This window comes from Arabidopsis lyrata (assembly GCF_000004255.2).
Source record: "Arabidopsis lyrata subsp. lyrata unplaced genomic scaffold ARALYscaffold_6, whole genome shotgun sequence".
Classification (NCBI taxonomy): Eukaryota; Viridiplantae; Streptophyta; class Magnoliopsida; order Brassicales; family Brassicaceae; genus Arabidopsis; species Arabidopsis lyrata.
In genome coordinates, this window is record NW_003302550.1 from 23,959,990 (window position 1) to 23,980,204 (window position 20,215).

The 20,215-nt window shown below is 37.0% G+C and overlaps 5 protein-coding genes and 1 non-coding gene across 11 annotated transcripts; 2 read left to right on the forward strand and 4 right to left on the reverse strand.

The window, feature by feature from the left end:
- Positions 1 to 791: 791 nt before the first annotated feature.
- On the forward strand, positions 792 to 3,855 carry LOC9311009 (E3 ubiquitin-protein ligase MARCH4). The gene is made up of 7 exons (XM_021023815.1): positions 792 to 1,041; positions 1,126 to 1,197; positions 1,689 to 1,756; positions 1,958 to 2,072; positions 2,968 to 3,045; positions 3,158 to 3,256; positions 3,630 to 3,855. The coding sequence occupies exons 1-7, from the start codon at positions 913 to 915 to the stop codon at positions 3,711 to 3,713; spliced, it is 645 nt and encodes a 214-aa protein (XP_020879474.1). The 5' UTR covers positions 792 to 912; the 3' UTR covers positions 3,714 to 3,855.
- A 153-nt stretch (positions 3,856 to 4,008) lies between these two features.
- LOC9308928 (DNA mismatch repair protein MSH6) lies at positions 4,009 to 11,559 on the reverse strand. Its single transcript, XM_002874896.2, has 21 exons — positions 10,352 to 11,559; positions 10,119 to 10,218; positions 9,752 to 9,854; positions 9,612 to 9,665; positions 9,453 to 9,527; positions 9,192 to 9,260; positions 8,982 to 9,065; positions 8,648 to 8,842; positions 8,020 to 8,549; positions 7,814 to 7,943; positions 7,335 to 7,426; positions 7,051 to 7,229; positions 6,773 to 6,975; positions 6,573 to 6,674; positions 6,190 to 6,352; positions 5,530 to 5,816; positions 5,299 to 5,436; positions 5,050 to 5,129; positions 4,864 to 4,963; positions 4,608 to 4,737; positions 4,009 to 4,513 (listed from the first exon to the last, which is right to left on the reverse strand). Exons 1-21 carry the CDS (start codon positions 11,301 to 11,303, stop codon positions 4,299 to 4,301), a joined length of 3,981 nt encoding a protein of 1,326 aa, XP_002874942.1. The 5' UTR covers positions 11,304 to 11,559; the 3' UTR covers positions 4,009 to 4,298.
- A 227-nt stretch (positions 11,560 to 11,786) lies between these two features.
- Positions 11,787 to 16,393, reverse strand: LOC9311010 (DNA replication licensing factor MCM7). Its single transcript, XM_002874897.2, has 15 exons — positions 16,041 to 16,393; positions 15,885 to 15,952; positions 15,709 to 15,768; positions 15,393 to 15,616; positions 15,092 to 15,269; positions 14,876 to 14,998; positions 14,704 to 14,793; positions 14,170 to 14,312; positions 13,841 to 14,018; positions 13,350 to 13,541; positions 13,080 to 13,252; positions 12,778 to 12,981; positions 12,535 to 12,700; positions 12,223 to 12,444; positions 11,787 to 12,135 (listed from the first exon to the last, which is right to left on the reverse strand). Exons 1-15 carry the CDS (start codon positions 16,069 to 16,071, stop codon positions 12,037 to 12,039), a joined length of 2,151 nt encoding a protein of 716 aa, XP_002874943.1. The 5' UTR covers positions 16,072 to 16,393; the 3' UTR covers positions 11,787 to 12,036.
- On the reverse strand, positions 16,322 to 16,393 carry TRNAH-GUG. The gene has a single exon. It is a non-coding gene; the product is annotated as a tRNA-His (tRNA).
- A 94-nt stretch (positions 16,394 to 16,487) lies between these two features.
- Positions 16,488 to 19,406, forward strand: LOC9311011 (sugar transport protein 7). Of its 6 annotated transcripts, none has more exons than XM_021023809.1 (5): positions 16,488 to 16,553; positions 17,014 to 17,082; positions 17,440 to 17,682; positions 17,762 to 18,081; positions 18,200 to 19,406. In XM_021023809.1, the coding sequence occupies exons 3-5, from the start codon at positions 17,538 to 17,540 to the stop codon at positions 19,280 to 19,282; spliced, it is 1,548 nt and encodes a 515-aa protein (XP_020879468.1). In that variant the 5' UTR covers positions 16,488 to 16,553; positions 17,014 to 17,082; positions 17,440 to 17,537; the 3' UTR covers positions 19,283 to 19,406. The 6 variants fall into 6 exon arrangements, with proteins under 6 accessions (XP_020879468.1, XP_020879470.1, XP_020879466.1 ...); XM_021023807.1 differs by lacking the exon at positions 16,488 to 16,553 and adding an exon at positions 16,563 to 16,822; XM_021023811.1 differs by lacking the exon at positions 17,014 to 17,082 and having other exon boundaries at positions 16,494 to 16,553.
- LOC9308929 lies at positions 19,359 to 20,163 on the reverse strand. The gene has a single exon (XM_021023816.1). It carries the CDS (start codon positions 20,134 to 20,136, stop codon positions 19,672 to 19,674), a length of 465 nt encoding a protein of 154 aa, XP_020879475.1. The 5' UTR covers positions 20,137 to 20,163; the 3' UTR covers positions 19,359 to 19,671.
- Between the last annotated feature and the right edge of the window lie 52 nt (positions 20,164 to 20,215).

Below are 20,215 nucleotides of genomic sequence, written 5' to 3' on the forward strand. Positions count from 1 at the left end.
CAGTAAAAAAGGGTTAATTGAGATTTTAAGCAAATGTTGTTGAATTGATCTTTCGGATTGTTGTTGTCAAAGATTCATTCACAGTTGCTGCAATGTATTTGAATTTTCTTTGTAATTATTTATTCATTTATTTTGAAATCAAGTTCATCAGCATATATATTTCGGATTATATCTTCGTCATCCTTTATAATTTGTTTGAGATATTTCCATTTTGTAAACCAAGTAGATTGTGATGTGTCAAATTAAGTTAAACTATCACATAACGATGTAACGGATTAAACAAAATAAAATATTACTCCCTCCGTTCCTAAAAGATTGATGTTCTAGCTTTTGTTATTTGTCTCACAAAGATTGATTTTCTAGATTTTTTCTTTATTTTTATTGATTTATATTAATAAATCGTAAACTTCAAAGCGTAATGATTGAAAATAATTAACTTTTTTAGAATACTATTGGTTGATATTTATTTTAAAATATGTAATATCAAAATTAATGTTCAAATGATTAAACAATGATTAAATTCTTAATATGTGTGAAAACCTCAAAACATCAAACAATTAGGAACAGAGGGAGTACTATATATATGTAATTAGCTAGAAGAAGTAGAAAACACATGTTAATAGCTAGGGGAAATGTTTTTATTGGAATTAGACGAAACTTTTATTGGAATTTGAATAATAGAGACATAAGTAAGGGTAAAATCGAGAATTTGCTTACATTCTGTGTATAAAAGTTTGAGACTCTCTCTGCCAAAAGCTCTTTCTTCAGAAGATAACAACAAAACAGAGCAAAGCTTTTTTTTTTCTCAAAAGCAAAGTTTTTTTTTTATTCAAGAAACAGAGCAAAGTTTTCCAAAAAAAAAAAGAGCCACCAAGAACTTTCCAAATCATCAACGGATCAATAAAGAGAGAGATGGGAGATGTGATTTTGTTCATCAACGATACGAATTCGAAAGTGAGAATCTCGCGTTGCAGAATTTGCCATGAAGAAGAAGAAGAAAGTTTCTTCGAAGTTCCCTGTGCTTGTTCAGGCACCGTTAAGGTAAAAGAACCAAACAAGAAAAAAAAAACTTTAATTCTCAAAATATGAAACTAATAGAGTTTTGTTTTGTTTTTGTTTGATCAGTTCGCACACAGAAATTGCATACAACGTTGGTGTGATGAAAAAGGAAACACAACTTGTGAAATCTGTCTTCAGGTATTTTTTGCTTCTTGATTATCAATTTTCCGATCATTTTTTTTTAATTTTTGGTTTCGAAAACAAAAGTTTTATGTTATTTGATTTTTTTTGTGTGATGTGCGCTTCGCTGTATTCAGATAATTAATATTTTCTTTTGTCTCCAAATTCTTTAATTTCTTGAATTGCTTAATGCGTCACTGTTTGTTCCTTGTTGGTTTTTTGTCGTCAAATTATTTTCATATCGATAATGATAATTTAGGGAAAAAAATATAAGGTTTTGATTGTCGCAATCACTTGTGAACTTACGGCTCTTTTTTGTTTATTATTTTTTCTTTCTGAATTCAGTGAATTTAAAAGTTAAAGCTGGAAACCAAAAATGATAATTGGGTTTCATTTTTTTCATGGGACCCAATAAAATTAGCAGGACGAATGCTATTGTTTAAACTTGAGTTTCTATTTGAGAAATTGAGTAATAATGATAAAATATTTTTTTAAAAAAAACCATGCAGGTGTATAGAGATGGATATACAGCAGTTTCAAAACAATCTAAATTCATTGAAGAAGAAGTCACAATCAGGTAAAATATTTGTTAAGAAGAAGGAAAAAATAAATTAAATAGATTTAGTTATGCAAATAATTGACCCCATTGACGTGGTTTCCTGATTCTTTCCTTTGCTTACGCATATGGAGAATAATTATGCATAGTTTATTACTCATATTCAACAACTAATAATAATAATGATATCAAATATTGCACTTTTTTTGTTTAATGGAACAGAGTAAATGGACGAAGAAGAAGTAGAAGATTAGTGACTATAGCTGAATCAGATTTATCTCAGTGTAATTCTGTTGCTAATAGAGGAGCTTCGTTTTGCAGATCATTAACTTTTATTGTAAGTTCTCTGATTCTCTCTTTTTGATCATTTTCTTTCCAAGTACTATTTTTTATCAATTTAGTTTTGGATAGAAAGTGATTACTACTACTAATAATAAATTAGTTAAAACAAATGATGAGAGATGGGGAAAAGTCCAGAGTTTAGGGGAGCTCTGAAATAGATATGGCAACCACTACTTACTGTTTCATAGCTTTTTTTTTGGCCAAATCTATTTCGTAGTTATGTGGCAAAGCCTATAAATGTGAATATCTTTTTGTTTCTGTGTGCATATTTTAGTGTTTCTTTTCCCACCATGAAAAAGAACTTTTTCTAACATATTTTTAAAAGAAATGTACATGTTACCGTTATGAAACTTTGTCACTATTTTCCATGTTCTTTTACCATTTAGTATGAAGAACTATGCTATTTCTCCTCTAAACTTTTTGAAAAGAATTTGGTCATGTTTTTGAGTTTATATCAAAATTGGGATATTTTTTTTATATTTAATGGTTGGAAATGTTGTTGCAAAAAAAAAATGCACATATATATATAGGTTGGGTAAGTTGGTGGTTGGCCAAGAATTTGAGTTTTAGCCATATTTACAATATACAAATCTTGTCTCACCTAAGACACAACTCCTACCAATATATTTTCTTTACCCTTTACCAAATCTGTATTGGTTCATATCTCATTCTACCATCCGGTTGTGTATCATTTGTGACTTCATATATTTTATCGTAAAGGCAAATTCGATACTCTTATATCAAAAGTTTACATTAGAATCCTAAAACGACATCTATTTTAAACGGAGGGAGTGGTTTTTGTTTTGGTAACTTGATTCTTTTGGGGGTCGAATCATAAGACTAATTTCGTGAGAAATAATAATAATAATGTAAACATGATTTTTTTGCAGCTTTCAGTATTTTTGCTGATGAAACACACATTCGATGTGACTTATGGAACCGAAGAATATCCATTCTCTGTATTTACGGTAAAATCAATGAATCAATTAAAATCAGAATAATACAAAAATGATCCTTAAATTTGTTTCAACGTTTGTTTTACATGTAAATAATTAATAAGAATTGGGTGGATGATTGCAGGTACTAACATTAAAGGCCATAGGGATTTTATTGCCAATGTTCATTATAATTCGAACAATCTCAACTATTCAGAAAACTCTCCGTCGTCTTCAGTATCTTGTAAGTTCCCCAACTTTCTTAAATTTCATAAACTCATATATATACATTTTTTTTTTTACAGGACTATTATATACTATAAGAAATATGCATGTATATTAGTACTGTACATGATTGAACATAATATATAGTATTTCCGAAATAAAATGCATGTGAGATGTGAATATTAACATTCACGCATGCGAGTACGAATGTAGGTACCACGTTTTGAGGATATGCGATCATGGGAGAAATCTCTTTATAATCGAAATTTGACTTTTTGAATAGTCACAAAGTCCAAAAACGCTATATATATCATCATTTAATGCCAAATGTGAGTTTCAACTTTCTCTCTATTTTGTTGACTTTTTGGTGATGTTTGACTTTTGAAATATAGGAATCTGAAGAAGATACGTTGAGCTCTGACGACGACGATGACTTGGAAGAAGAAGAAGAAGAGCAACAACAACATTTGGCTTAACGAACTTTACAAAAATTGTTCTTTCTAATCTTTTCTTTTTTGAACGAAATGCATCTATTTGATGCTCATGGTCATTACTCACAAAGTAAAATAAAATAAACGTAAATTTACTCAATAAAAATCCAGTTTTCTCTATTCGCGTTTGATTGTCTTCCATCTTATCAAATTGTCACCCTGTTTTAATAATTTTCTAATAAAAATATTATCATAAAAAAAAAACAAAAAAGTATAAATAAGAGTAATTTCTTTGTCAATTGTCTAAATTTTCACTATTTTGCTGCTTGTGATAATTTTCTTAAAAGAAAATAATTTTAATGCCTACTTGCTTTTGACCAATTTAAGAGAAACAGAATCTGCGAGTACTCAACAATATATTCACAAAATTGACCGATCCTGCTTTACCGATCACAGAGTATTAAAAACCCCCAAAACTTCACAAAAGACTCTGAAGCTAAAACCCACACCTTCAAAACTGAGTCTACTCGGAGTTTAATTTGAGGCTGCCTCGGGTTTTAGTATTTGACACGAGGAAAGCTCATGGATTACAGGAAGAAGGACAAACCGGAAAGGCATGGAGCAGTTAAATCAGTTGGTTAACCGGAGAAATGTATTGGCCATGGAGTGTAGCTCAGACAATGAGTCTTTTGAAGCTGAGTAATCAGAATCTGATGCAACACTGCTGATGATCTGCTTTATCATTGCTGCCATTTTATGATCAGTTGTTCTCTGTTTTTTACCATACAAGGCCTCAAATTCTTGGGATTTTATCACCGCTCTCTGAAGTACGTAATCTGGAAGACCTATGGAGATTAAACCAAAACAATATGATGAGTGACTGCTTCTGTTTAAGTGAGTAGAGAGGCAATGGAGTAGTAGTGAATTCGATGTTCTTACCAGCTAGCCGAGCAACGTTAACTCCATAGCTTTTAGGACATGCACCAGGCGTCAGTCTATAGAGAAATGTAACTTCTTCTACTCCACCAATTCCTTCTCCTACTTGACATGCCATATGGCAAAGTGAGACCTATCCAAAAATATCAAGACCGGTCGGTTTTTGAGAAGTTTCAGACTGTACACAAATAATCAGATGATTGATGATAGTCTCAAGTCTTTCAAACGCAGAAACTGAAGCAGACACTTTTCACAATACCTTTGGATTGGTTTGATAATCCACAGATAGACGATGATAATGAGTAGAGAACAATCCTCTACACTGCACCTTGTCTATGAAGTGCTCAAGTACAGATTCCCTGTAAATAGTTAAAATATTGTAAATAAACTGAACAATAACAGTAAATCCCAACAACAAGATACACAATAATATGATAAAACATACGCAATGGCTTGTCCATCTGATGTGGCTGTTCCTCGTCCAAGCTCATCTAGTACCACCAAAGAGTTTCGGGTAGCTGATGTCTGCGTATTATAATATTCCAACTTTCTATCAATGTGTTTGTTGGTAATTTGCATAGTTTAACAAAATAATGTGACCAACATTTAAAAGGGTAACCACTGTGGTAAGTTCCACATTAATCTTAGAAAGTTTCATGTAATAAATTTGACAAACAGTATGAACATTACTTACCAACATTACCGCAGTTTCTGAAAGTTCTGTTAAGAACGTGCTTTGTCCTGCCATAATATGATCTTTTGCACCCATCCGGACACAAATTCTGTCAACAGGCGAAACCTCAAAGGTTTCTGCTGGGACATCTGCTCCAATCTGTGAAAAGATCATCATTGCTTGAGTCTCTTTCATTAACATTAAATGGGTCAAGGTCCATTGCCTTCAAAGTTTTTAAAAATGATAGCTTACTTGAGCCAAGATTACAGCCAAGCAAACTTGGCGAAGTAGGGTTGATTTTCCACCCATATTAGGGCCTGTGAGGAGGATGAAACTGGCTTTCTCAGAACCACCTATCTTTACATTATTTGGTACAAAAGAACCTCTGCCTAGAGTATCACCCCTTAGAACTGGATGCCCTAGACCAGTGGCAGACAAGTGTGGAACATCATCAGATGTAGAACCTGATATTACTGGGCGGCATCTTACTCCTTCATAAGAATCACTTGCAAAAGCGAGGCTGATCAACACGTCCAGCTCTGCAATAGAATGAATTCATGTCAACAATGTATCCACATAAACGTCTAAGTGCACTCTTTGTTTGCATGCCTAATTCTATAAAACAATCTTCCACCCAAGAAATCTCTTGCTGTGTAATTGAACTATAAGTCTGCCTAAGATTCATTTTCTTCTTCATGCCTTACTACTTACTCAATCTATATAGTGTGGAATCAAACTCAATTCTAACTAGCTCGACAAATGGTCACAACGAAAAGGGTCCAAGGGATGACCCACAAAGCTAACACTGGGTGACAGTAATTAGCAGGAAATGAATAAGAAAAATACATATTCTGGATGAAGATAATGACAATTTCTTAAACCAAAAATTATAAAACATGAACATGTCCATACCAGCTGTTGCAGAAACCAATTGTCTCCATTTTTCTTGATGCTCACAGAAACGTCCAATCAATCTCTGTGAAATGCTCTTCAGAGCCGACTCTTTTTCAGATTTTGCTTGTGACAGCTCTTTTAATAATTTCTTTATGGTAGGAGTCCAATATCGAGAGACACCCTGAAAGAGAGTAAACAGTAAGAAATCTCTTGTTTAAATTTAGGGTCTCTATATAGTCAATATATCAGCAATTACGAGAAGACTACATATCGTCCTAACAGCGAGGGCACAATCATGATACGTGAGGCATAAATACTCACCTAAAACCATTATATTGACTTGTTGAGATGAAAGTGAAATGCCAATTTCTTTAGAATGTGAAACTTGGTACAAATTTTACCTTTTTCGATGAGCATAATTCATAATCATGAGGAACACTCCCACTTAAAATTTCAGGAACTTCCAAGAGGTATTCATCTTTTCCAACAGTAACATAGTTTATCTGGATAAGAAGACAAATAATCATCAAAGATCTGATCAGAAAACCCTCAGTTGATTAGCCATTTAAGGAGCCAAAACAAATAGTGAAGTAATTCTCACAGATGGATCTCCGAGTAATTTCCGTTGCTCTTTCAGATGTTTTTTCAAATTGGACTCAAATTCTTCTACTGTTTTGCAGGCACAATCAAACTCTTCATCAGCTCCTTCATGGGGTATTACACGACCAGAATTGTGAGCTTCTACCCAGTCAAAAGCATCCTTGAAATACTTAATGGAGGAAGATATGTTCGGAAGAATTTGACCTGACATAGAAATGATATTAGATGCTGTGCAATTTGCCAGTCTAAGAATGTGACTATGAAGCAAACTGATGATACCAGGAGATAGTAAATGAAGCAGCCGCCTGGATTTATCGTGCTTCAAGATAGCACGGAGAGAAGAGCATGCTTCTGCCATTGTTTCACAACCACGTAGAGTTGATATGAATTCTTGTACCTCCTTCTTTGCCGTATCTTCATATAACACCACTTTATCGCCATTTCTTCCACTAGCTTCACTATAACATATAACACAATGAGTTTTTAACAAATATGTTTAGTACGCCTTTGGTATAAACATATAATGTAAGAATTAACATCTCCCAATACAGCTAATCCCTTACATGCTAGAAAACATACGTGCAATCAACCGTTCCATGTCCGGAAGTCTGGACAACGCCTTCCGAAACTCCAGTGAGTACGGAAGATTTTCACCCTGAAGGTAGGGACAGTACCATAATACATAGAGTTGTCAGATGGATAGTGTAAACGAAAGCCTTGACATTGCATGCTGAAGAAGCAGAGTAAGCTTCATAATATAAGGGAATAAGTTCTAGAAATAGATGGTTAGTTGAAAGCATAGGAGAACATCATCTTTGCCAGTGAACAGTGGCAAAAATGATCTTGAACACCCATAATGGGGAAATAGTGTAATTCTGAGGAGAGATTCATGGATTGCGAAACAGAAATGAAAAAGGATCAAATGGAAAACCAACATGACAAGTTATTGTCTAGTTGGGAAACAGAGAAATGCATCCCTTTGCTTGTAACCCATACACATGTCAGCAGCATATGAAGTCAAACAACTTGTTGAAGGACTCACCCGCAGAATTGCTACAGCATCTTGTCGTTCCTTGATCAGTTCCGGATTATATAAAGGTCTCGCCAGCCATGTTTTAAGTAACCGTTTCCCAGATGCAGTGACACATTGATTCAGTTGAGCATACAGCGTTCTTCAAAAGACAACACTCTAGATTTAGAACACATCAATTATGTTTAATAATATATAGTATAATTGAGAAACTTTACCCCGAATAGCCTCCATTTCTACTGTTTTCAAATATTTCAAGGTTTTCAAGAGCAGCAGCATCAAGAACCATGTGCTGTTTCTCATTAACGTTGCTGAAATCACAGCAAGGCAGGGATTCAAACTTGGCAAATCTAAGCAGACTCTCGTCCAAGAATGCTTGTCGCAGGTAGTAAATGGCACCACCAAGAGCAGAGAGCGCTAGGCTACCATTTTTATCTTCAGTTGCTAATTCAGACAATATTTTTGGAAGGAAGCTTGAACCATCACCTGGAATCTTTCCTTCACTAGAATAAGCAGAAGACGGTTGACAACTGATTCGCTTGTAGAAAATTCCAACTTCATGTATGGTCTTCTCTGAATCCCAAAATTCAGAAAATGGGACCAGATTATTTACTAAGGGATTTCTGGTTTGTCTAACTATTGTTCTCTCTGTTGCAGAACTCAACACCTTAGCTGGTTTAATAATTTCCACCGGCCTCATCTCAGATAGCAGGCAAGATAATGCACTGCAGTCTTGATCATCCTTGAACTGGTAGGAATGGTAAAAAAAATGCCATCAATATCCACCTACAAATGTTACGTATGCTAAGTGCAACCAGGCCCCAAAATTCAACAACTAGAACTCACCTGGCCCAGCATTATCTTCTTTGTCGCAACATCAACCAAACAGACACCAAAATTGTGCTCTGCTGTCTGATCAGTTAAACATTCTCCTCCTTCAGTCAAGGCCATTATATAAGATGCATCCGGATTAGTTAATAGCATCTCCCCATCTGTCAGCGTTCCTTTCGTAACAACTGCACATATTTCGCGCTTCACAACCTATAAAAACCGGAGTGGTGTCACTAGGAGTCCTCCCTATCATAATTTTTCTACATAGGCCATCAGATTTTAGTTTTAAGAGCAACAAAATTAATTGACTTGAAACTGATGATGCCTACTAAATTAGATTCATACATACTTTATCCTTGGAGCCTGTCTCTTTCCGGCGTTGCTCCAGCTGATCAGGTGTTTCTGTTTGCTCCACAACTAAAACCCGATAGCCCTGTTCCATTCAATTCAATCAACTTTATTTCTACCGTACAACATCTGCCCATGAATGTAATTTCTCTACACGTAACAAGAAATAGATCAAGCTTGAACTGGAGTTGCTATATTTCTGGAAACGAACCTTTCTAACTAATTTCTCAATGTTTACAGAGAAATTCTTCTCCGGAAATCCACAATGAGGTTGTTCTCCCTAGAAAATAAACGCATATTGTCAGGTGCTTGCAAAGAGAGAAACATTAGAAACAATACAGAAGAAATTTGTAATGTAACACCAATGAAAAGAACCCTTGTAGCATATTTTGATGTCAAATCTTTGGGTTTTGGACATTTTTAACAGATATATTCAAATGCGTCAACTAGTTTTGAGTTAACAGACAGTTACCTTCATGTACTGTATATCCAGTTCCTTAGCTCCTACATGTGCATCCATCTCAAAAAGCTCATAGAATTTACCCATCTGCTTGCCACAAAAGAAGATCATTTATCCTAGAATCTCCCATCAATAAATAAGTTCTAACTAAACAAGTAATTATCGTTCTACCTTGAAGAATACAACTTTGTCCATATGCTTTGATTTAAACTCCCACCATTGTCTCTGAAAACAGGCCACAAAATCAAATAAGTGAAAGTTGATTAGCTTCACCAAATATCCTGAACCAGATTTCCATGTACTCTTCTTACCTGGCCCCCTGTTAATTTTTTCACAAAATCAGGCGGAAGGTATAGTGTCCTTGGATCATAATTCTCATCAGTAGAGCGTCTCCTTTTAGCATCCCTTCGGTCTCTGTTCACCAGAAATAATTAACAAGAACAAACACAATAAAACTTAGCTAAAATAGGGATCAATCACCCTACTAATACATCATGAAGTTAAAAGAAAATTAGAGATGTTCCTGCAAGTAGAAAAAATATTGCTTAACAAATTACCCTTAGGTGTATCTAGATAACCTCGAAGTTAAGAGAGACATGCTAGATTCTCTACATTTTCGACTCCTAACCATCATAGCAAATAGCCTCTCAGATGGAAACAAATTTGTTAAAGACTTACACTCCCAGGAAGCGGAATTTCTCAGATTCACGAGCACCAAATCTAGCAAGAGCATCTCCATCCAATATGTTATCTTCCAAATTCTTGACCACCCTATCAGCTGTAGTAAGACACAAAGAATATTTAGCAACCAACAACACTATCTTACCAAAGTCAGCGCAAGACACATATCACAAACCAAAAATGTAAAAAACAAGCATGATATGATTACAACAAGAGACTCTTAGGTTTACCTTCTCCAATCTTCATTGGAGGCTCCACAACAGAAGCCTTAAAACCTTTCAAAATAGTGTCTTTATCAGTCCTGCTTTTCTTCTCACCACCTGATTTCGTTACTTCACTAGTCTTCCGCTTTCTAAAGTCAGTTTTGGAAACTCTACTTCCTTTAGGAGTTTCTTCATCTTTCTCTTCCACCAGTTCATCTTCATCCATCTCATTCTCATCAACCAACTCCACATCCTCTTCTTCACTCTCACATAACTCCTTCCCCACATTCTTTCCCCAATCTTCATCGCTAGAATCATCACCGTCACTTTTATCTCCTTTCTCTTCTTCCACATTACCCATCTCCACATCATCATCATCATCCGTCACAACTTTTCTGAGAGCCGAAGCGCCTCGTCTCAATCGCTTAAACCTATCTCCTGATTTATCCCCAACCACCCACTCAATCTTCTCCTTCCCTAAATCCAAAGACTCTTCTTCCCCATCTTCATACTCAACCACATGCTTACACTCACACTTATCATAAAACGTCACGCTCCCATCATACCATTTCTTATCCAACGGCCAATAAACCCTAACTTGCTTCCCCACCACCTCGTCACCGTAAGTAATTACCGCCGATTGAGGAGGCGAAGGTGTCTGTCCGATGACGAGAAGGGGCTTCTTAAACTTGGACTGTACAGGAGAAGGCGTCGCAGGACCAGGGCTAGGACTACGAGCAGGAGGATCAGAACTAGGGTTAGGATTCAATTTAGGGGTTTTCTTAGGCGGAGATGGTGACGGAGACGGAGAATTAGGGTTAGGGTTAGGTTTGGGGGTTTTCTTATTGGAGAGAGATGGTGAAGGTGATGGAGACGGAGAAGAAGAAGAGGAAGCAGATTTTCCAAAGAAGGAGGTGATTTGACGCTGCTGGTTCACCAACGGAGATCTTCCGCTGATCTGTCGGCGTGACGGAGCCATCGGAGAGTGGAAAAAAGCGAAGAGATAGTTTGAGAGAGAGAGAGAGAGAGAGAGAAGGGAAGTGAAACAGCCGGCGCAGAGAATGAGAGAGTGTGATTGATGAGAGAAGCTTATTATGGAGTGTAGAGATTGCGCGGGAATTTTTCACCGGGAAATACGCCGGCGAAACTTGCGAATTGGCGGGAAACAACGCATGGTAAAAATAATGTAGCTCTGTGTTATCGATGAATCAAGCCGTGTTAGCCGTCAGCGACAGCTTGTGTGATGCAGTGAGTGAGAGAAGAATTTGTATGGGACGTGAGAGGCTTTGCCCAGTAGCTTTAATGGGCCTTAAAGTACCATATGGCCCATCAATTCTAAATCTGATCCAACCAAGATCTAACCAAAGTAAACAACTTCTCAATTGTAGATAAGTAGTTTCTCTATAAAAAAATGTCATACCAGCTTTGCAAGAGTGAAAGATAATGAATGCTACAGTATCAGTGTATCACCTCAAGTAACAATCACATAGACCAAGTCACCTCTGAATATCCAAAAATTATACAAAAGAAAATTTTGTTTTGCAATCCTTAAACAGCTAAAAGATAACTTCTACAAAATCCACTTATACTGCCTTCAAGTTAAGAAACCTAATAAGATAACAGAGAAAGCACATAACATAACAAGACGTACTTGGTTTCCTTTTCTTTTTTGGTGGTTTTACTGATTTTGTTTGGTAAAAAAGAGAGGGAATTTAGATAAAACGGATGTCAAAGGTGTTAGGATCGATCTGCCAAACATTCAAAGCTGCATATTCCTCCAAACACTCCTTTAGCTGAGCCTCACTGTATCCCTGTTTTCACACCCAAAAACAAATCGTCTCAGTGATCATCCATTATCAGAAAGAACATGAACATGAGAAGATGAAGAAGTAACTAACCTTTCTGGAGATCCAGTTCAGAGCATTTGCGTAGCTCACATGGGTCTTGTTTGATCTCGCAGCTTCGTCTCTTATGATTGAGTATGTGTCTGATATTGCATCCAGTCCTGCTTTCTGTCGGTCATCCGCATACAACGATATTTTCGACATCTGCATTAGTCTAAGCGCCTCATCCACATCACTCTGTGCCACTGATTCTGAGAATCTCAACCTTGCTAATGCCTATAGAACAAATCGGAAACAGTATTCACACTCAATAGTCCAACTTATTTACTCAACTTGTGCCACAATTCCTACACAAATTCTACTTACAGCGGATATGCGCAGAATGCTGAGCAGTGTCCTCACTGTTGTGTAAGAATGAGGAGTATTTGATTTCGCTTCTTCTTGCCTGATGCTGGAATAAGCTGTTGCTATATATTCCTCCAACTCTGCTGGAACATATGGTGATAGTCTCCTCGCAGCTGAAATGTATGCACTAAGAGAACCAGAGATGCTCATGTTAAAGTCTCTGACTCTGCAGAACAAGAATGTTATAAAAGCGATTTAACTTACCGGAGAATATTGGGTTCCAGCGGCTCGAAACCAAGCGCAGGAGATTCTTCTGTCTGATGTACGTGAAGCACATGCTTTGCCAATTCAAGGTCACTGTCCATGTCAGCTCGATCTAAGATCAACCACAGCAGATCGAATCTTGAAAGAAGGGCTGGTGGAAGATTTATGTTTTCAGCAGGAGTTCTTCGCAAATCATATCTTCCCCTTCATAAACACAAAGATACATAGTTCAATAACGATAGCAATGATCACATACCTTTCATAAGTTTTTAATTCATATCATATCATAAAAGTTCACTTACCAGGCTGGATTGGCTGCGGCAAGAACAGCTGTTCGAGCGTTCAAAGACGTGGTAATCCCAGCTTTTGCAATGCTTACAGTTTGCTGCTCCATTACTTCATGAATTGCAGTACGATCTGATTCATCCATCTTATCAAACTCATCAATTGCACAGATTCCCATGTCAGCAAGCACCTGAGATAGAGATTGTATCAATCTTCTAAATTACATAGCTCTTAACAATACATCATATTTTCTAAGATATCCAAAGCGAAAGATCATTATCTCTCACCAGTGCTCCTCCTTCTAAAACCATCTCATTTGTTACTTGATCTCTCATAACAGCGGCAGTTAGACCAACTCCACTGCTACCTTTGCCGGTTGTGTAGACTCCCCTTGGAGCAACATTTATAATGTGCTTGAGAAGTTGACTTTTGGCAACTCCAGGATCACCCATCAGACATATATGCACATCTCCTCTAATCTGCAAAGATAATTAAGGAATGTATTGATTTTAATTGTCTTCACGAATAAAATATGTTCCAATCAAGTGCAATGTGCTCTTGAATGGCTGAAAATGTTTACCCAAAATGTAAATAATAAAGCTCCATAACTCAATGAATGAAGACTGTGGACACTGAAAGTGGACGGAAAGAGGTAAAACGACATAGCCGGAGATGAACTAAAGTAAGCAACTGCTTTCTAATCAGTGTAGTCTTTATCATAAAGATAGCAACATCAAGGAGATTTTGCATATATAGATTAGAGGACAGGAGGGTTCACCTTCATCCCATCCTTTAATTGCCTGTGAGGAGCACCCACAAGAAGGAGAAGCAAAGCTTTCTTAATGTCTTCATGTCCATAAATCTCAGGGGCCAGGGATCGCGACAGCTTATTGTAAATGTCACCATCCTCAGCCAAACGTGCAATCTGTTCTTCCTCATCTTTCTGAAACTCATATCTGTAGATCGTAATAAAAAAAAATTTAGAGATGCTTTCTGATATCGTGCACACACCAAAGCTACTTTGTAACTTAAGCAAATGCAATAAACATGGAATAGGTTACAAAAATCAGAATATTTCGTTATAATTAAGGTGTAACAAAGCCTTACTCCTCATATTTCTTCTTGAAATGAGTAACAGACGTTGCTTCCAGATAGGTGTCTGCTACTAAGCCAGCTCGAAGTGCCTTAAACCCAGTGTAAGGAATGGGAAGAAAAATCCCTGAGAATTCAACAACGTCACCTGGTGATACCTACAATGTTTTAAGAAAATTTAGTAAGAAATTCACAATTCTACTATAGTAAATGACTCTGAGATCACTATATCTAGTCCAAGTACAACAATGAAAAAAATTCCTCTTGAATGCTGAAGGTACTGATAAAAAAATTTCAATTGCTAAGCTGCTCCTAAACAAGTTATTTACTCTACATCTTATGATTTCATATTCTTGGCACAGAGTTCTCAGTTTCCATTAGGAGCTGTTAAACCCGTTAAGCTAGAGTGTTTTGTTTAATCAAAATCTGCTCAACATATGCTTTTTAGCCAAACAATAACTTCTCATTGGACTATTCCTAAGGAACCCAGCTATTGATTCTGAAAGTAGACTCCAATAGTAGCATGAGACCGAGGTCAAGAAACGGTACCTTTCTTGTCAACTCTCCTCTTAGATGAACAGTCATTGACCTCGGAATATGCCCTTTGGGAACATGTTCAGCCAACTCTTGCATCTTGGCCTGCAAAACATTGAGTTTTACACATTAGTTTGATTGATATCAGTGCATTCACATAAATGGCACTCATTGACCAGAACAGAACCTCCTGAAACTTAAGAAACTTTGAAGCTCTGAGCTGAAGAATAGGATTCCCGGCTTTACTGTTAAGACGACAACGGCTGGAGGGGCACTTAAACAAAGGCATGAAGACTCTAGATGTAACTTCCTGATTTGACATGTAAAAGAAAGATAATCAGAGTTAGTAGTTAACAAAACAAAAAAAGAAACTACAATCTGGCAGACATAGTTAGGTAGGTACCTGGTAAATTTCATGACCACATTCTTCGCATGTGTAAACAGCAACCGCCATCAATGGCTTGACATCGGAACAACGGGTCACAATACCAGATATCCTAACAAGTTGCCCAATGTGTGAAGCCTTAACCTCCCTGATGGTAGATGGCCTTCCCTTTGAAGCAGCTTTAAAATAAACCTCACTGAATAAAAACAAATTCATTAGATAACTTTTGAAAGAAAAATCCAACCAAAATCGAGTGATCCAAGCAGCAATTCACAAACAATGAAGATTATATCCAACAAAAAGATTCATCTAAACTTACTAAAATCTTTTAATCTCAGAAGGAATCTGCTGATGCGGATCAGAAACATCTGCATTATCAGTCCCATCCTCTGCTCTCTGAGTCATGAGAATATCATGATCATCATCTGGAAATGCTTCTGTTGGTTCGGGTAGCAGCTCGTCAACAGCAGCGGAGAAAATGGAAACATATCGGCGAGTGTTTTCAGTCAACCGTCCGAGAAAGTCCTCAATATCACCCTTATACTACACAACAACATCAAAGACATGCGTGGCTTTTACAATTGCAACATCCAGAAAGAAACAACAGTAGTGAGAAAAAAAAAAAAAAAACTCACATTGAATAAGTCATCAAGATCGACCTGAATAGCTCGAATCTTACGATTTGAAACCTCTTGCTACACAAATTCATAAACTGAGTTTACTAATTTCAATTTATAGAGTAAAAAACCCTAAAATTAGGGAGATTTGCGAAAACCCTAGAAGAGAAAAAAATTGGTGAAAGGAGACTTACGAGAATCTCCATGTACTTAGATCTGCCATTAGCGTCGGCGAAATTCTCAAGAAATTCCTTGGCAAGCACTATACAATAAGAAAAATGTGAAAATCAAAACCCAGAGAAAAAAAAAAAAAAAAGAGGGAAGAGATTATCGAGAACGGAGAAGAGTACCTTTGTCGCCGTCGAAATCATAGTCTTTCATGGTTTAAAATTTGGGTTTAGAGAGAGAGAGAGAGAGGGAGACTCGAAGAGGAAGAGGAAGGAATGAACCAGTGACTGCGAAATTGGGCGGTAAAAGGGTTGTAGATGACGATGAGATTAGGCGGGAAAATTATATTAGTGAGAAATGGCGGGGGAGTGAAATGGACGGTCCAGATCTAATTAATGATCACGTGATTAATGTAATGTCGAAAATACCCCTGCTGGAAATAAAAAGAAGAGGTAAATATAAGTGTGGCTGCTGGGATTCGAGCCCAGGTCCCCACGGCCACAACGTGGGATACTAACCGCTATACTACAGCCACTTTTTATTTATTTAAACAAATGTGTATATGATTGACAGCGATTAATAATTTTTTGCTTACATCGATTTTAATAATATGTCATCTGTTTCCAAAAATGGGTGACGATTGGTGGATAAAATAATGTCATCTTCATCATCCTCCTTACGTTGAAAACTAGTTGGTGTGATTTCTTCTTACACTTGTCTCAAATCCATCCCTACTATCCAAATTTGTGTGTGTGTTTAAAGCTTTTGATTTATATAGATTAGTCTCTAACTCTCTATTCCATCTATAATTTTGTTCTTTTGCTTTGATCAAAACTTGGTCAACATCAATCTTTAGCATCGCCTTCATAGTAGGCAATTAAATCCATGAAATAAATAGCAAACTCAAGTCTGTAATCATTTCCCAGTCTACAAAAAATCGTCACATCTTCTTCTTCTTTCTCCTGTAAGTCTTCTTATTTTTTTTTTTATTCACAGTTTCTTCCGGAATCTGTTTTCTTTCAACCTACGACGAAGACCATCACACTTGTCTCGATTCTTCACTTTCTGTCTGAAACCAACTTTTTTTTTTGGTCTGAATTTCATCGAGGTGTTGAGAAAATATTAGGAAGGATTTTGATTTTTTTTTTTTTCCAGGTGTTACTTGTTAGAACGTGATAAGATCGGAATCCTTTTTTCTGTTGAACATGACATTTGACCAAAAAGGTACAAAATCTCTTTTTTGTATTTCTTTTCTCATATAGAATTAGCATATTCAGACAAAATTCCAACGACCATGATGATTTTATGGGAATGGAGATCAAAGTAAGAAGACATGCAAATCAGTACTATTAAATTATAAATTTGTGTGTGAAGATAAGGTCAAGAAAATGACGTCTTTAATTGTTGGAACTTAAATCCAAACAATGATGTACCAAACACGAATCCTCACGCAATTATCACAAATCTCAAAGTGGAAAAACTTCACATTCAATTTTTCCAAAACCTAACCAAATTGAATCTATCTAACCACGTGAAGATGTAAATGTATACTATAAACCTTTTTGTTTCGTTGTCTCTCAGATTCTGGAATTTGAGTAAAAGCAAAAATAAAAAAGTCAACCGTTGCAAGAAACTCTTAAAAAGAAGCAAAGTAGCAGAAGAAGAAGAAGAAGAAAATAATGGCAGGAGGGTCGTTTGGTCCGACCGGTGTGGCTAAGGAGAGAGCAGAACAATACCAAGGGAAAGTTACTAGTTATGTCATAATTGCTTGCCTTGTTGCAGCCATTGGTGGATCCATCTTTGGATATGACATTGGAGTCTCAGGTTCTTCTTTTCTTCCTCTTTTGAATCCAATATCTAAATATTCTAAACAAATTTGGCTGAAATTGGTTTTTGTTTGCAGGAGGAGTTACGTCGATGGATGAGTTTCTTGAGGAGTTTTTCCATACGGTTTATGAGAAGAAGAAGCATGCTCATGAAAGTAATTACTGCAAATATGATAATCAAGGATTAGCTGCTTTTACTTCTTCACTCTACTTAGCTGGTTTGGTTTCGACTCTCGTGGCTTCACCCGTCACTAGGAACTATGGTAGGCGTGCAAGTATTGTTTGTGGTGGAATCAGCTTTCTTATTGGATCTGCTTTGAATGCTGGAGCTGTGAACCTTGCTATGCTTCTTGCGGGACGGATTATGCTCGGTGTTGGCATTGGATTTGGAAATCAGGTTAGACAATTGTTTAGTTGAATTCACCGATAAACCAATCACATCTTTAATGAAAAGTTACTTGCTTTGGGGATGAACCAGTCTCATCTTAGTTAGCTTGCTTTGGTTTTGTTTTCAGGCGGTTCCTTTGTATTTATCAGAAGTGGCACCAACTCATCTGCGAGGTGGTTTAAACATGATGTTTCAGTTAGCCACAACTATTGGTATCTTTACGGCGAATATGGTCAATTACGGTACTCAACAACTTAAGCCTTGGGGATGGAGACTCTCTCTTGGTTTGGCTGCTTTTCCAGCTCTGCTTATGACGCTTGGCGGGTATTTCTTACCCGAAACTCCCAACAGTTTGGTGGAAAGAGGATTGACAGAGAGAGGTCGACGTGTCTTAGTGAAACTAAGAGGGACGGAAACCGTCAATGCCGAGCTTCAAGACATGGTAGATGCGAGTGAGCTTGCGAATTCAATCAAACATCCATTCAGAAACATCCTGCAGAAACGACATAGGCCTCAGCTAGTTATGGCGATTTGCATGCCAATGTTTCAGATCCTCACAGGGATAAACTCAATTCTCTTCTACGCGCCTGTTCTGTTCCAGACAATGGGATTTGGAGGAAACGCATCTCTCTACTCATCAGCTTTAACAGGAGCTGTTCTTGTCCTATCAACATTTATTTCCATAGGATTAGTGGACAGACTGGGACGAAGAGCTCTTCTCATCACTGGAGGAATACAAATGATAATCTGTCAAGTCATAGTTGCAGTGATCTTGGGAGTGAAATTTGGAGACAACCAAGAGCTATCAAAAGGGTACTCAGTCATCGTAGTCGTCTTCATTTGCCTCTTTGTTATAGCATTTGGATGGTCATGGGGTCCTCTCGGTTGGACCATACCGAGCGAAATCTTTCCATTAGAGACTCGTTCAGCGGGGCAGAGTATCACGGTAGCCGTAAACCTCCTCTTCACTTTCATCATAGCTCAAGCTTTCCTCGGTCTCCTCTGCGCATTCAAGTTTGGAATCTTCCTCTTCTTTGCTGGTTGGGTCACAGTAATGACCATCTTTGTCTATTTCCTGTTGCCTGAAACCAAAGGAGTTCCAATAGAAGAGATGACACTCTTATGGAGTAAACATTGGTTCTGGAAAAAAGTATTACCTGCAACAAATCTTGAAGATGAGAGCAAGAATGAATCAAATAACTCTGTTTAGAAGAGAGTAATAAACTGATTCTATTGTTAGTAGGAAGAAAGATTATAGTTTTTGTCTTGCTTTCAAGAAACTTATGTGATGTATTACTATAAGATTTTTATTGCATAAAAAGAGATTTGAATCATGTGAAAAGTGACAACTACAAACTTCAAAATCCAAACAAAAACAAACTACAAAAGCCATAGAAAAGAGTCACAGTGACTGTTACACCGAAACACAGAGTACAAATTTTGGTTGCAATTGGCGTTTTGTGATCACATTCTCCATCTTCTTCTTTGAGATAAACAAACAAATTTGTTTACTCTCTTTCTCAGGATTCTTCACAAATCTGCTCTTACAAGACCATCGAAAAGACGGTTTTTTTCTTTCCAAAATCTTCTTTTGGAGATCTAAATAAGGAGATTGTTCTTCCCTAAGAAACATGGAATCGGAACACAGCTTGGAAGCGGCGAAATAGAGCAAATAGCTCCGGAGAAGATCTGCAATCCTTTAGAAGCTCCGATCTGTTTCATCAAAATCTCTGGTTCAGGTCCAATTCTATTAGTGGACGATACAATCAGATCAACATCTTTAATCATCTTCAAAACAGGTCGTCTTGTGTCATCGGAGCTAATGTTTTCCTTGTTCTTAAACGCACTCAATGTCTCACCGCGCTTGAGGATCTTGACTTGTTCCATTACAAGATTGGTATTCGCCGCCGGAGATTTAACAACCGTAGGGCTTCGCTTGCGTCGGCGAGGAGCCGTTGAAGCAGCGGAAGAGTGGCGGCAAAGGCGAGAATTAGGGTTACGGTGGATTAGGGTTTCGTGATCGAATCGATGGTTTTGAGAAGAGAGAACCATCGCAGTGGCCATCGCTTTTTAGCTTTTTTGATTAGAGAGAAAGATAATTTAGAAACAGGTCTCGAGGAACGCTTATATAATAAAAGATCCG

Bases quoted from the DNA above. Each gene is read 5' to 3' on its own strand.
- LOC9311009 (XM_021023815.1), top strand. From the start codon at position 913: ATGGGAGATGTGATTTTGTTCATCAACGATACGAATTCGAAAGTGAGA. The intron at 1,042-1,125 runs GTAAAAGAACCA...TTGTTTGATCAG, and splicing joins CTTGTTCAGGCACCGTTAAG to TTCGCACACAGAAATTGCAT. The intron at 3,257-3,629 runs GTAAGTTCCCCA...TTTGAAATATAG, and splicing joins TCCGTCGTCTTCAGTATCTT to GAATCTGAAGAAGATACGTT.
- LOC9308928 (XM_002874896.2), bottom strand. From the start codon at position 11,303: ATGGCTCCGTCACGCCGACAGATCAGCGGAAGATCTCCGTTGGTGAAC. The intron at 4,964-5,049 runs GTATGTTTTATC...AACTATTTACAG, and splicing joins TCAGATGGACAAGCCATTGC to GGAATCTGTACTTGAGCACT. The intron at 4,738-4,863 runs GTATTGTGAAAA...ATTTTTGGATAG, and splicing joins ATTATCAAACCAATCCAAAG to GTCTCACTTTGCCATATGGC.
- LOC9311010 (XM_002874897.2), bottom strand. From the start codon at position 16,071: ATGAAAGACTATGATTTCGACGGCGACAAAG. The intron at 15,769-15,884 runs GTAAGTCTCCTT...GAATTTGTGTAG, and splicing joins CTAAGTACATGGAGATTCTC to CAAGAGGTTTCAAATCGTAA. The intron at 12,982-13,079 runs GTAAGTGAACTT...GTGTTTATGAAG, and splicing joins GCCGCAGCCAATCCAGCCTG to GGGAAGATATGATTTGCGAA.
- LOC9311011 (XM_021023809.1), top strand. From the start codon at position 17,538: ATGGCAGGAGGGTCGTTTGGTCCGACCGGTGTGGCTAAGGAGAGAGCA. The intron at 17,683-17,761 runs GTTCTTCTTTTC...TTTTGTTTGCAG, and splicing joins ATATGACATTGGAGTCTCAG to GAGGAGTTACGTCGATGGAT. The intron at 18,082-18,199 runs GTTAGACAATTG...TTTTGTTTTCAG, and splicing joins GCATTGGATTTGGAAATCAG to GCGGTTCCTTTGTATTTATC.
- LOC9308929 (XM_021023816.1), bottom strand. From the start codon at position 20,136: ATGGCCACTGCGATGGTTCTCTCTTCTCAAAACCATCGATTCGATCAC.